At 30.6% G+C, this 12026-nt stretch overlaps 4 protein-coding genes across 4 annotated transcripts; 3 read left to right on the top strand and 1 right to left on the bottom strand.

The window, feature by feature from the left end:
* The first annotated feature begins 217 nt into the window (after positions 1–217).
* Mys45A (SDA1 domain containing protein Mys45A) lies at positions 218–6970 on the top strand. Its single transcript, XM_011062842.2, has 10 exons — positions 218–553; positions 769–864; positions 1590–1694; positions 3809–3907; positions 3993–4508; positions 4589–4823; positions 5060–5195; positions 5285–5600; positions 5682–6284; positions 6490–6970. Exons 2-10 carry the CDS (start codon positions 778–780, stop codon positions 6688–6690), a joined length of 2298 nt encoding a protein of 765 aa, XP_011061144.2. The 5' UTR covers positions 218–553; positions 769–777; the 3' UTR covers positions 6691–6970.
* Positions 1598–3580, top strand: Orc5 (origin recognition complex subunit 5). The gene is made up of 2 exons (XM_087403839.1): positions 1598–1694; positions 1949–3580. The coding sequence occupies exon 2, from the start codon at positions 1957–1959 to the stop codon at positions 3268–3270; it is 1314 nt and encodes a 437-aa protein (XP_087259965.1). The 5' UTR covers positions 1598–1694; positions 1949–1956; the 3' UTR covers positions 3271–3580.
* On the bottom strand, positions 6896–8305 carry LOC105150041 (putative small nuclear ribonucleoprotein Sm D1). The gene is given in 2 exon segments (XM_011062843.2): positions 6896–7053; positions 7056–8305. Coding segments are annotated over 2 exon segments (354 nt in total). The 5' UTR covers positions 7327–8305; the 3' UTR covers positions 6896–6970.
* Positions 8306–8436: 131 nt separating this feature from the next.
* CCT1 (chaperonin containing TCP1 subunit 1) lies at positions 8437–11981 on the top strand. Its single transcript, XM_011062839.2, has 10 exons — positions 8437–8650; positions 9220–9305; positions 9402–9530; positions 9618–9715; positions 9878–9988; positions 10086–10491; positions 10555–10757; positions 10901–11093; positions 11318–11481; positions 11558–11981. The coding sequence occupies exons 1-10, from the start codon at positions 8578–8580 to the stop codon at positions 11766–11768; spliced, it is 1674 nt and encodes a 557-aa protein (XP_011061141.2). The 5' UTR covers positions 8437–8577; the 3' UTR covers positions 11769–11981.
* The last annotated feature ends 45 nt before the right edge of the window (positions 11982–12026 follow it).

Below are 12026 nucleotides of genomic sequence, written 5' to 3'. Positions count from 1 at the left end.
TGCGATCTACTTGCAACTAATGTAGAACCGGTTTAATGTAGAATCGGCTTTAGTTGCAAGCTGATCGCAAGTTTGTTACGACAGCCAATCTGAAGCTTGCATTTTGAAATCAACGCATCATATTGGCTGTCGCAACAAACTTCCGATCAGCTTGCAACTAATGTAGAACCGGTTTGATAGTTCTCGTCGGTGCTCCTATTCACTTCATCGGTGCATTACAAATGGCGTCTTCCCATCTGGATGCTCCCCGGATGTTATATCATCCTTGTTTATCGAACGTTAAACAAGGATGATATGACACCTGAGGAGTACCCGGATCATATTTCTGAACGCAGTCTTTGGTTGCACGTGGAGTAAGAAGGAACGGTATTTATTGAATTGGGAGTTACAAGATTTCGTGCAGTAAATGAGATTGTTAAGATTTAGAAAGCTACAATTTGATGTTTGGCATACAAATGAGTATAGAATAAGATTGCAGCGTTTCATTGAAAATCTGGACTGAAACGATCTATAAGGATCAAATAATAGAAACCCATTGAAACTCATGTAGAACGTATGTATAAAAACAATATCGTTATTTTCATGCTTGCGCTTTTTTAATAATAAAAAAATGATAGCGCGAGTAGTTACCATTTCATTGTTAAAGCTACGAAAGTCTATGCAGAATCTGACTAATAAAGATACTTTTCTCATTGCTTTTCGTGTTTCGTTAAATCTTATTGCGTTTTTTTTTCTCCTTATAATGATTATAATTATTTATTTGTATAGGTTTTAAAAATGGTGAGACATAACAATCAATTACCAGATAATCTTCCACAATTGCAGAATCTTATTAAACGTGATCCGGAGTCTTACAAGGAAGAGGTAAATCTTATATATTTTGTGTTTTAATTTTCTATATTATATATATATATATCCTTGTTTATATTCCTTATATCATTATATTCTTATATTAATATATTCCTTATATTATTATATTCTTGTATCTTGTAAATGTAAATGAAATATGAATTCCCGAAAGAAATTATGATTCATCTGCTTTAACTCTTCAGTTTCCTATAAATCCATAACATACGTGGGTTGAGCTTTGGGATTGAATACATAATCTATCGACTTTATTATTAGTTGTATATTCTCACATAGAGCAATACTTTTATTTTTGTTTTATATTTTATTATTCATTGCTGTATTAGTTGCTTTATTGTATATAATTTTTTTTGTAATATATGCGTTTATGAAATGCTTGGTTATGTAATTTTATTTTACTATATACTGTATTGATAAAATGTAAGTAACATCATTATTTTCATACTTGCGCTTAGTTTTGATTTCTTTTTCATAAAGCTGAAGGTTTGCATAAAACCAGATTTTGTAACAAAGATGCTTTCTTGTTAGTTCCCATGTTTTGCTAGGCTTTATTACATTCTCTCATAATGATTAGTTATTTCTTCTTTTAAAAATAAGGATTTTAAAAATAAGATAATTTACAATCCCTGTGTATTCTTGTATATATGTTGCATAAAGAAAGAAAACCGCAAGATTATTTCAAATGTATAATGTATAATTTAACATAATATGTTTAATTACAGTTTCTTCAGCAACATCTGCACTATAAGTCTATTCTAGAAGTTTTCCGTCTGGAACCTACACAATTTAACAAAAGTCTCGATGAGCTAGTTATCTTCTTGGCTCAGGTTAGCACATATACATCCTTAAATCATTAGTAATTAAGCTTAAATCAAACAGTAATAAAAATATATGCGATTTGGCTAAATTTAAGTATCATCTTAAGTCCATTATAAGAACTAATTTATCAAAGCTAATTGTTTATCTGTCAGATAAGTGTGTGTGTGTGTGACATAATCAACTAAAAATTAAAATATATATACTAAAAATTGATTGATAAAAACTGATTGTACTCCAATTTTATTTTTCGAGTAATTTTAAGGTTTAATCATGGAAAAATATTTAAAAAGGATAAGAAAAAATAACATTATATGCCGTGAGGAAATTGTATCACGGCTGTATTCTTTAATCGGCACAGCAGATGAACCGATGCCAGAGAGCATTTTCGTTTATGGACACATGGCTACTGGAAAATCGTTAATTATACAAAGTTTGCTCAATTATTTAAAGTATAATGTTAGCTATGTTAATTGTATAGAACATTTAGGTAGTAAACACATATATAATTACATCCTGGATGATTTAGTCACATCTATAAAAGAATCAAGTGGTGACACACAATTGAAACATAACTGCGACAATATTATGGATTTTATAATTGCGCTTAAAAAGATTTCTTGCAATGATAAACGTCCGATTGTGTTAGTATTCGATAAATGTCATAAGATAAGGCATTTTGATGTGACTTTTTTGCCAGCGATCTTAAGACTCAGAGAGTTAGCCGGTATTAATATATGTACGATTTTGATAAGCGAGATTGTTTGGGATAAATTCAATAATAAGATAGGCGCATTGAGGCCTGTAAAGATTTATTTTCCCCAATATACGAAGGACGAATTAGCGCAATTGTTATTATTAGATAAGCCAATGAATTATGATACAGATTTTTATAAGAATTATTTGAATCTTTTTCTTTCTGTATTTTTCCGATTTTGTAGAGATTTAAACGAGCTTCGGCATATGGTTAAAATAAATTTTGCAAAATATGTAGAACCTATTGAAAGTAAGCGAATCGAGCCAGATAACGTTACTGCACTATGGAGGAACATCTCTGCTACTTTGAGATCTAATTTGGAAATTATTTACCTTAGAGTTTCTACGAGTGATTTTTTGCAACCTGATTATCAAATGTCTCGAGAAATTGAGTCAACAACAAAACTAGCTCTGAGTTTTGAACTACCGTTTTACGCGAAATACATGCTAATCGCGGCGTATTTAGCTTCATATAATCCTGTTAAGTATGACAAGCATATTTTTATGAAGCAAAGTAGTAAGAGAAAAAAAAAGATACGATCAATTAAGAAAACGGGAAAAGATGCGGAAAAGAAATGTCGAGTATTTACTATTTCGAGAATGCTCGCAATCTTTTGCGCTATTCTCGATGAAAAAGTAGACATCAATGCTAATTTACTCGCTCAAATCTCTACCATGTGCCAGCTTGGTTTATTATCTATCGTCGGAGATAACATTACGCAGTTGAATGAAACAAAATTCAAGTGCTGTGCAAGTCATGACTTTATTATTGTTGTAGCTAAAACGGTTGGCTTTGAAATAAAGAATTACTTGAACGTGAATATGGTTTAAACATGCTTCATATACACAATTTTTATGTTCATTTTTAGTTATAGTTTTAATTGTGTGTGTGTTTATTTCTAACAGCTTTGCCTAATGTTTTATTATACGAAAAATTCTTAAGTAATAAAGAAAAAAAAACTTACGTATTTATGTTAGATTTTTATGTTAGAATAAGATTTTATTTATATATATATATATATATGAAATTTGTAATAGTTTGTAATGTAATGAAATAAATTTAAACTATGAGAAATTTAATTTTGTATGTAAATTGATATGATAATTTGATTTTTTTTTTATTAAAAGTTTTATGAACGTGTACATTGTATTTATTTAAACATTTCTTATTTTTCAATGTTAATATTTAAATGTTTAAATTAAAATATAGTTCTCGATTGTATACATAAATACATAAATAATGTACATAACAGCATTGTATAGATAATAATTCATTATAATTAAACTGCACAATTATTATTCTTATAATTTTAAGAAATCACTCAATAAAATGGACGCTATACATATATTTGTATGCATATTATTACAGGTTGCTCATTGTTATCCAAATGATTTGAAAACATATCCTCAAGAGATTATCGATATATTACAAACTCATAACATCATACTAGACAATGAAATGCGAATGGTAAGCATAATATACATGGAAATTAAATTATGCTATCAAATATGAATGCGTAATTATTACTACATTATAATTATATTCTTTACAGACATTTTGTAAAGCGTTGATTCAACTACGCAACAAATCCCTTTTAGAACCTACTGCACTTCTCAGTTTATTTTTTAAACTTTTAAGATGTCAAGATAAAATCTTGAGACAATTCCTCCAAACGCATGTTGTCACAGACATTAAAAATATTAATGCAAAGCATAAAAATGCCAAAGTTAATACAGTGTTACAAAATTTTATGTTCTCTATGTTAAAAGATCCTAATGTCAGAGCCGCGAAAATGTCTGTGGATATTATGATAGAATTGTATAATAAAAATGTTTGGAACGACGTCAAGACTGTCAATGTTATAGCAACAGGTTGCTTTTCGAAAATAACAAAAGTAATGGTTGCTAGTTTGAAATTTTTTTTGGGAACTCATTCGGAAGAAAAAGAAAGTGATGACAGTGATTCAGATGATGAGCCAAGTATGAAGGAAATTATAATGGCTAATAAAGTAAACAAAAAAACGAAGAAACGTCAGAAGCAATTAAAGAAAGCTAAACAATCATTCGTGGTAAGTTTAATATTACAGAATTCATCGTGATATTTATAAAAAATATAAACCATAACTTCTAATTTTAATGTATTTTTCAGAAAGCTAAAAAGAAGAAATCTAAAGCGCCGCAATATAATTTTTCAGCATTGCATCTAATTCACGATCCACAGGATTTTGCTGAAAAATTATTCAAGCAGATAGAAAAAAATAATGATAGATTTGAAGTAAAACTTATGACTCTGGATGTTGTGTCTAGACTTATTGGCTTGCACAGTTTATTTCTCTTGAACTTTTATCCGTATATACAAAGATTCCTTCAGCCTCATCAACGAGGTAAGATTAATAATATAACGTAGTTATTATAATTTTAATTGTCTAATTGCAAAATATTTAAATTTTTTAATAAATATCTGTCTTTATTTAATATTTTAAGGTATGTATTACTGTTGATTTTCTTGATTGCTACACAAGCTTTATCAATTTTTATTTCTGAATTGTGCAAAAAATATGTAGTTTCTTTATTTACGTAACTTTATTTAGATATTGTTTTTGTTTTTGTTTTTTTTCAGAGGTTACGAAACTTTTACAATTTATAGCTCAGGCTTCACATGAATTAGTACCACCTGATATGTTAGAACCCGTTTTGAAGACGTTGGCAAACAATTTCATAACGGAAAGAAATTCTGCGGATGTGATGGCTATCGGGTATGTAAATCTATTTTAATAATTTATTTGTTGCGAATATGCATACTGCGTTGTTTATATCTCGCTATTTATTTATAATATATTTCCAGTTTAAATACTGTACGCGAAATATGTACGCGATGTCCATTGGCCATGAATGAGGATCTACTTGAGGATTTAACACGCTACAAGCATTATAAAGAACGTTCCGTTATGATGGCAGCGCATTCTTTAATTGGAACATTCAGGCGTATAATGCCCGACTTATTACATAAAAAAGACAAAGGCCGTCCTACAGAAGCTAATGTTATGATAAAGTCTTCCAAATATGGTGAAATTCGAGCAAGCGAGTTTGTACCAGGAGCAGAAGTTTTATACAATCAACCTGCTAAGAATACCGAAGAGACCAGTGGTAGCGACGAAGAAGTAAGTGAAAACATTCAATTATATTTCCAATTATTTATTTTTGATAAAAGTTATAATATATAAAAATCTATTCAATTATAGGATGATGACGAGTGGATCGACGTAAGTGAAAACAATGAGGAGGAAATCGGTGACGAAGAAATCGGCGACGAGGAAATCAGCGACGAAGAAATCAGTGAGGAAGAAATCAGTGACGAGGAAATCGACGAGAACGAGTTGACTAATGAATCGACGAAATCTTCCATTAGCGAAAATAAGGATGATAAAACTTTGACGTTATCACATAGTGGGAACAATAGTGCGCAGAATACTTGTGAAGCGGATAGCGGAGAACAAAAAACAAATAAAATTTCGCAAAAGAAAAACGCTTTAACAAAGCAAGAAAAGAAGGCACAAAAATTAGAGAAGAAAGCAAAATTTAAATCTGAAAAAAATGAAGAATTAACGGCAGAGAGAAAAACAAAAGCATCTGTGATATCTACAGAAAGATTGCTCACAGATAAGGATTTCAGAAAAATTGATGTCGCATTAGCAAAGCAAGACGTAACATACATTAAACGTAGCGTTAAGAGAACGCACGATCAAATAGAGACAGATAAAGGAGAATTGGTAAAACTTAGCGATATAGAAAATATATATAAGAAACGCAAGCATGATAAGGCTGCCCGACAGAAATCTGTTAAGGTACGTATAAAGTGTTAAGGATTATTTATGGCTGTAATCTTTAAGCATTGACAGTCACAGTCGAATGAAAGAAGAATAGTCGACTATGATTAATCAATTGTTACAAATTATGGCATAAGTTAACAGATTATGGCCAGTGTAAATAATTCTTTTAATTTAATGTATGAGAATAATATAGCTCAGGTCAGCATCATTAAATTTACAGAAGGGGCAAAAAGAACGAGACAAATTCGGTTTTAAGGATCGGCGACAAAATCCATTATCCAGTACTACAAATCGTGAGAAGAGAAAAGGAAAAGCATTTTCAATGTTAAAGCAGAAATTAAGAACAAAAGTAAAGCGATCCTTTAGAGAGAAACAAATAGCTCTTAAAAATCATCTGATAAAGCAAAAAAGAATGAAATAATTAGTATTATAATTAACTTTTACTCCGCATTTTTCTTAATAATAGACATATGTAAGGTACAATTTGATGTACATATATAATGTACAATAATGTACTTTGCTCTACATTTAAATCTGTTAAAAATGGATGTCCACGTTATCTTGAAATTTATTATAGAGCTATATCAAGAAAACAGCTTCGCATAGATTCGTTTTGATAAAATTAGCAGAATAATGATTCTTTTCACAAAGATAGAAAATGTGTATGTTGAAAATACATGTGAAGAATATGTTGAATGTCACTATCGCCTGCCTCTCCCTCGTTCACCTCTGCCACCTCTACCGCCCCTGGCGCCGCGTCCTCTACCACGGGCAGCACCTCTTTCTTCTTAGCTTTAGCCTTTGGTGTATCATCAATTAGTAATGTTTCTAATGGTAATGAATCAGGCAAAATATAGTATCTTATATTGTTTCCCCGTAAACTAAGGGTTTCCAGTTGTATTGGTTCACGATTCTTTATTGTCATTTTTACTGTTTTTAGATGTGTGTTCATGGCAACATCAACACCTGTAATTGTGCCGGTGACTTGAGTGCCATTTTTTAATTCTATCGTTACAGTCTCATGACTGAGTTTCATCAAAAATCTTACTAACTTCATAATAATACGGCTAGATTACCTACTTCACAAACGAAACGATTTATCGATACCACCGACGAATTGTTGCATCTATCATAACTTTTAAATATATTATATTCAGACTAAAAAGCTAAGATGGACTATATGTGTATGCTTGTAAGCTCGTTAGTGCTTTTCTTTGTATATTTATTTTCCTTCTTTTGTATAAGTACTGAATCATACTTACTTCTTTTATGTACTGTATTTTATTGTCAATTTTATTAAGATTACATCAACAATTAGTATGATATTTCGTGATTTCGAAAGTTTTACGTAATATAAAAAGAATCTCGTTTATTTGTGAATAACAGAAGGATCGTTATATTGATATTAATTTTTAGAGATAAATCAAGAGAAATTGTAATCAAATCAAAAATAAGACAGGATGAATTGTAAAGAGATTATAAATAAATGAGACATAAGTAGAAATATATTGATAGTAACAAAAGTGAGTGAAAATTATTTGTAACTTAGCGAATCGAATCTATAAACATTCATATTATGTCTACGATTAGATGTAGAATTCTCTATTAAATATCTCTTTATTTTATTTCATGCCATTTACATAAATTGTTACTCTCTCACTATAGAATGAGGAAGGATATAAACATTCTCATATGAATATCTGAATATATATGTATATACCTGCTAATAAAATTGTGTGTGTGTGTGTGTGTGTGTGTGTGTGTGTGTGTGTGTGTGTAATATAAAGTGATCATAAGATTTTATACATGCAATTATACTTCTAACACGCGGTAACTCATTTTGAACTTGATGAATCGGAACAAAAAATATTCGTTTCTTTTGAATTTCGATTGCAACTCTATTTTCTATTCGGAATAGTCGATGTTTATTTAACTTTTCTAATATAATTAAAAAATTAAATATTAAATCCTTGATTTTCTTTTATGCTACATTCTTATTGTTTAATTTTCATGATTTTCGAAATTAATAAAAGCAAAGTGCTCCACTTTTTGGTCCAATTCGTTTCAACTGGTTGCCAATCACGTTGGAGGATAAAACGCGTGGCCAATAGTTGTCGATGTAGCATTTGACCATAAAAGGAAAGGAAGTAAGAAATGAAGTTGGGCGCTGACAGTCATTATTCGTCTAAGACAGTCATTCGTCTTTGAACGCAGGTTTTCTTAGGTTGTTCTTCTGGTTTCTTAGCGTCATCATTACGAGCAACGTGATTTTGTACTTACGTCGTTTCGAGGTAACAATTTCTTTAAAATGTCGACGGTAGCAAGTCCTTTAGCTGTTGGAGGCATCCGACAATCGGGAGCACCAGTACGAACACAAAATGGTACGAATATTGATCAGCCCACAAAGTTTGGTTATATCGTCCCGTAGTTCTTGAAAAGTTTTGTGTTTTGTCGTTTTTTCCGTCAAAATGTATGTATTCACGAAACGAAATTGTAAATATTAGTATCGACTCTTCAACAATTAATTGTTACTACCATTTTATACGTTATATGAAATCGTACCGAACGTTTGGTAATTGATAGTAACCAAGAAATTAATGACTTAACATAGACGTTGCACATGCATAGTTATGTATGTGATACATTTATGATTCTATCAAATATTAGGTTTAAAAATAAATGTATGATAAATCTTGATAATAATGAAAGCAGTGCATTTCACTTGATGCTAACAACACTCTTGGAATTATTTCATCCTTTTTTTTATTATTGAATATTTAACAAGGACAAGTAATTATTATGAGCACTAAGTAGAAGGTATGCTTAGGAACATAAATCAACTTTGTATAGTATTTAAAAAATTAATTATATAAATAATAAATAGTTTATATACCTATATAATATAATGCCTGTAAATATGTGAAGTAAACATATTATTTGTCTTTTTCAGTTATGGCTGCCTGTGCTATCGCTAATATAGTTAAAAGTTCTTTGGGTCCGGTTGGCTTAGATAAAATGCTGGTTGATGATATTGGTGTATGTATTTAGCTTCTATATCTTTTAAAATATATAAAATATAAAGATTTAAAATATGTTAATTATGACATTAATTATTTAATTGATTTTTTTCAGGATGTCACTGTTACCAATGATGGTGCAACTATTTTACGTTTGTTAGAAGTTGAACATCCAGCTGCACGAGTTCTAGTTGAATTAGCTCAGTTACAAGATGAGGAGGTTGGAGATGGTACTACGTCAGTAGTAAGTGATTCATTTATATTTGTGTTAAATGGGAAATTTACAATTAAATATATATTTAATATAAAATATGTTATTTTATATTTAAAGGTCATAGTAGCAGCTGAGCTTTTAAAAAATGCAGATGAACTTGTGAAACAGAAGATACATCCAACTTCAGTCATTAGTGGCTACAGACTTGCCTGCAAGTAAATATCCCACTTCATTTTTTTTACCTTTTTATTTTTTATATAAAATTAATTTTGATTAATGTTAATTAATTAAATTATTAACAAAAGATATTGGATATTTATTAAGAGGAAAAAAGAAATTATAATTTATATAACTTACACATGATCAATCAATTTCAGAGAAGCATGCAAATACATTCAAGAACACCTTACTGTCAGTGTGGATGAACTTGGAAGGGATTGCTTAGTTAATGTTGCAAAAACATCTATGTCAAGCAAAATTATTGGAGCGTATCCTTTTAATGTTATTTTCAGTCCTTGTTTGCAATTTGTTTTCGATATTTAGTAAAAACAATAATTTAAAATATGTTCTATAACTAATAATTAGTGATGCCAATTTCTTTGGCAATATGGTAGTTGATGCTGCTAACGCGATAAAAATTAGCGATGGCAAAGGAGGATTTTTATATCCTGTTAAAGCAGTCAATGTTTTGAAAGCACACGGAAAAAGTGTTCGAGAGTCGATTTTAGTTCAAGGATATGCTTTGAACTGTACCGTCGCATCTCAAGCAATGCCGAAGAGGATAACAAATGCGAAAATCGCATGTCTAGACTTTTCGTTGCAGAAAGCAAAAATGAAGTTGGGCGTCGAAGTACTTATTACAGATCCAGAGAAACTCGAAGCCGTTCGTCAACGTGAGGCAGATATTACCAAGGAACGTATTCAGAAGATTCTTGCTGCTGGAACTAATGTCATTCTTTTATCTGGTGGCATTGACGATTTATGCTTAAAGGTATAATCATATTTTAAGTAATAAGTTCTAGAGTGCAATATATTTATTTTGATCTTTCCATAGTATTTCGTGGAGACTAAAACCATGGCAGTGCGCAGATGCAAAAAAGCTGATCTGAAAAGAATCGCTAAAGCTACAGGCGCACAATTTCTAACTTCGCTGACTAATATGGAAGGAGAGGAGAGTTTTGATGCCAGTTTCTTGGGGGAGGCTGCCGAAGTAGTGCAAGAGATGATATGTGATGATGAGCTTATTTTGATCAAAGGGTACATATTTTGTTACTAATATAGTGCAATTAATTAATTCCATAATTTTACAATTCAAGTCAAGCATTGATCTTTTTTGAGAGTTTCATAGTATTAAGAAAATAACAATAAAAGCATGATTTAGCTTTCTTTTTTATTTTAAGGCCAAAAGCACGTACAGCGAGCTCTATTATTTTACGTGGACCAAACGATTATTACTGTGACGAAATGGAACGTTCCATACATGACGCGTTATGCGTCGTCAAGAGAGTCTTGGAAAGCAAGAGCGTCGTAGCAGGAGGAGGTTGCGTGGAGGCAGCACTCTCAATATATTTAGAAAACTTCGCAACATCATTGGTATCATTAAATTCTGAATTTTATCTAATCAATTTCTTTTCCTTTCTCTCTCTCTCTCTCACAGGATATTTATATTAAGTGTTGGAATTAATTCGTAGCGTTTTACAAGTGATGGGAAGTACTTTCATTAATGTATTTTTTAATGCTCATGTGAAATAAATAACATTCTTTCATTAAAAACGCTACGAATTAATTCCAACACCTAATACATTTTTATATTATAGAGCTCCCGAGAACAATTGGCTATAGCGGAATTTGCTCGATCTTTACTAATTATACCAAAAACATTAGCCGTAAACGCTGCACAAGATGCAACCGATCTTGTCGCCAAGCTTCGAGCCTATCATAATTCCAGTATAACAAAGCCAGATCTTGTTGACTTGAAGTGGTAAGTTTGTCTTCTTTTTTTTTAGTTTATTATATAAAATAAAATATTAAAATGAATTATGTTTATATTTTTGTAGGGTGGGTCTTGATTTACTCGTGGGAAGTATAAGAGATAACAAAAAAGCAGGCGTGTTAGAACCAGCCATTTCAAAAATTAAATCTTTGAAATTTGCCACTGAAGCAGCCATAACCATCCTTCGAATCGATGATATGATTAAACTAGACCCTGAGCGTTCGAAAACTAAATCTTATCAAGACGCCATGGAAGCCGGTGAATTGGAAGATTAATTAAAATGTGCATTTACATATTATGTTGAATACAATGCGTTTATACGAAAAAAATGTAAAAGATTTGTAAATGTTTCACTGCATATATATAAATATCACACGATAATAAAGATTTAAAATCTTGCTGCTCGTATGTTGCATGTACACAATTTCAGTTTGCACATGCATAAAATGCTGATAAAGCTTAAGAAATAAAGCTATTTCATAATATAATGTTACATTTTTTTTTATTTGATTACATTAATACCATAATAAAAT

Source organism: Acromyrmex echinatior, chromosome 3, assembly GCF_024713525.1.
Source record: "Acromyrmex echinatior isolate Ae372 chromosome 3, ASM2471352v2, whole genome shotgun sequence".
In the NCBI taxonomy this organism is placed as follows: domain Eukaryota; kingdom Metazoa; phylum Arthropoda; class Insecta; order Hymenoptera; family Formicidae; genus Acromyrmex; species Acromyrmex echinatior.
Note: the sequence above shows the minus strand (reverse complement) of the source record. Positions and strands in the feature narration are given on the sequence as shown.

What these genes read in the sequence shown, in the direction of transcription:
- Mys45A (XM_011062842.2), top strand. Translation starts at nt 778, where the DNA reads ATGGTGAGACATAACAATCAATTACCAGATAATCTTCCACAATTGCAG. An exon ending in CCAGTGGTAGCGACGAAGAA is followed by an intron (nt 5,601 to 5,681) that starts GTAAGTGAAAAC and finishes ATTCAATTATAG; the next exon opens with GATGATGACGAGTGGATCGA. An exon ending in CCCGACAGAAATCTGTTAAG is followed by an intron (nt 6,285 to 6,489) that starts GTACGTATAAAG and finishes TTAAATTTACAG; the next exon opens with AAGGGGCAAAAAGAACGAGA.
- Orc5 (XM_087403839.1), top strand. Translation starts at nt 1,957, where the DNA reads ATGGAAAAATATTTAAAAAGGATAAGAAAAAATAACATTATATGCCGT.
- CCT1 (XM_011062839.2), top strand. Translation starts at nt 8,578, where the DNA reads ATGTCGACGGTAGCAAGTCCTTTAGCTGTTGGAGGCATCCGACAATCG. An exon ending in TGCTGGTTGATGATATTGGT is followed by an intron (nt 9,306 to 9,401) that starts GTATGTATTTAG and finishes GATTTTTTTCAG; the next exon opens with GATGTCACTGTTACCAATGA. An exon ending in TCAAGCAAAATTATTGGAGC is followed by an intron (nt 9,989 to 10,085) that starts GTATCCTTTTAA and finishes ACTAATAATTAG; the next exon opens with TGATGCCAATTTCTTTGGCA.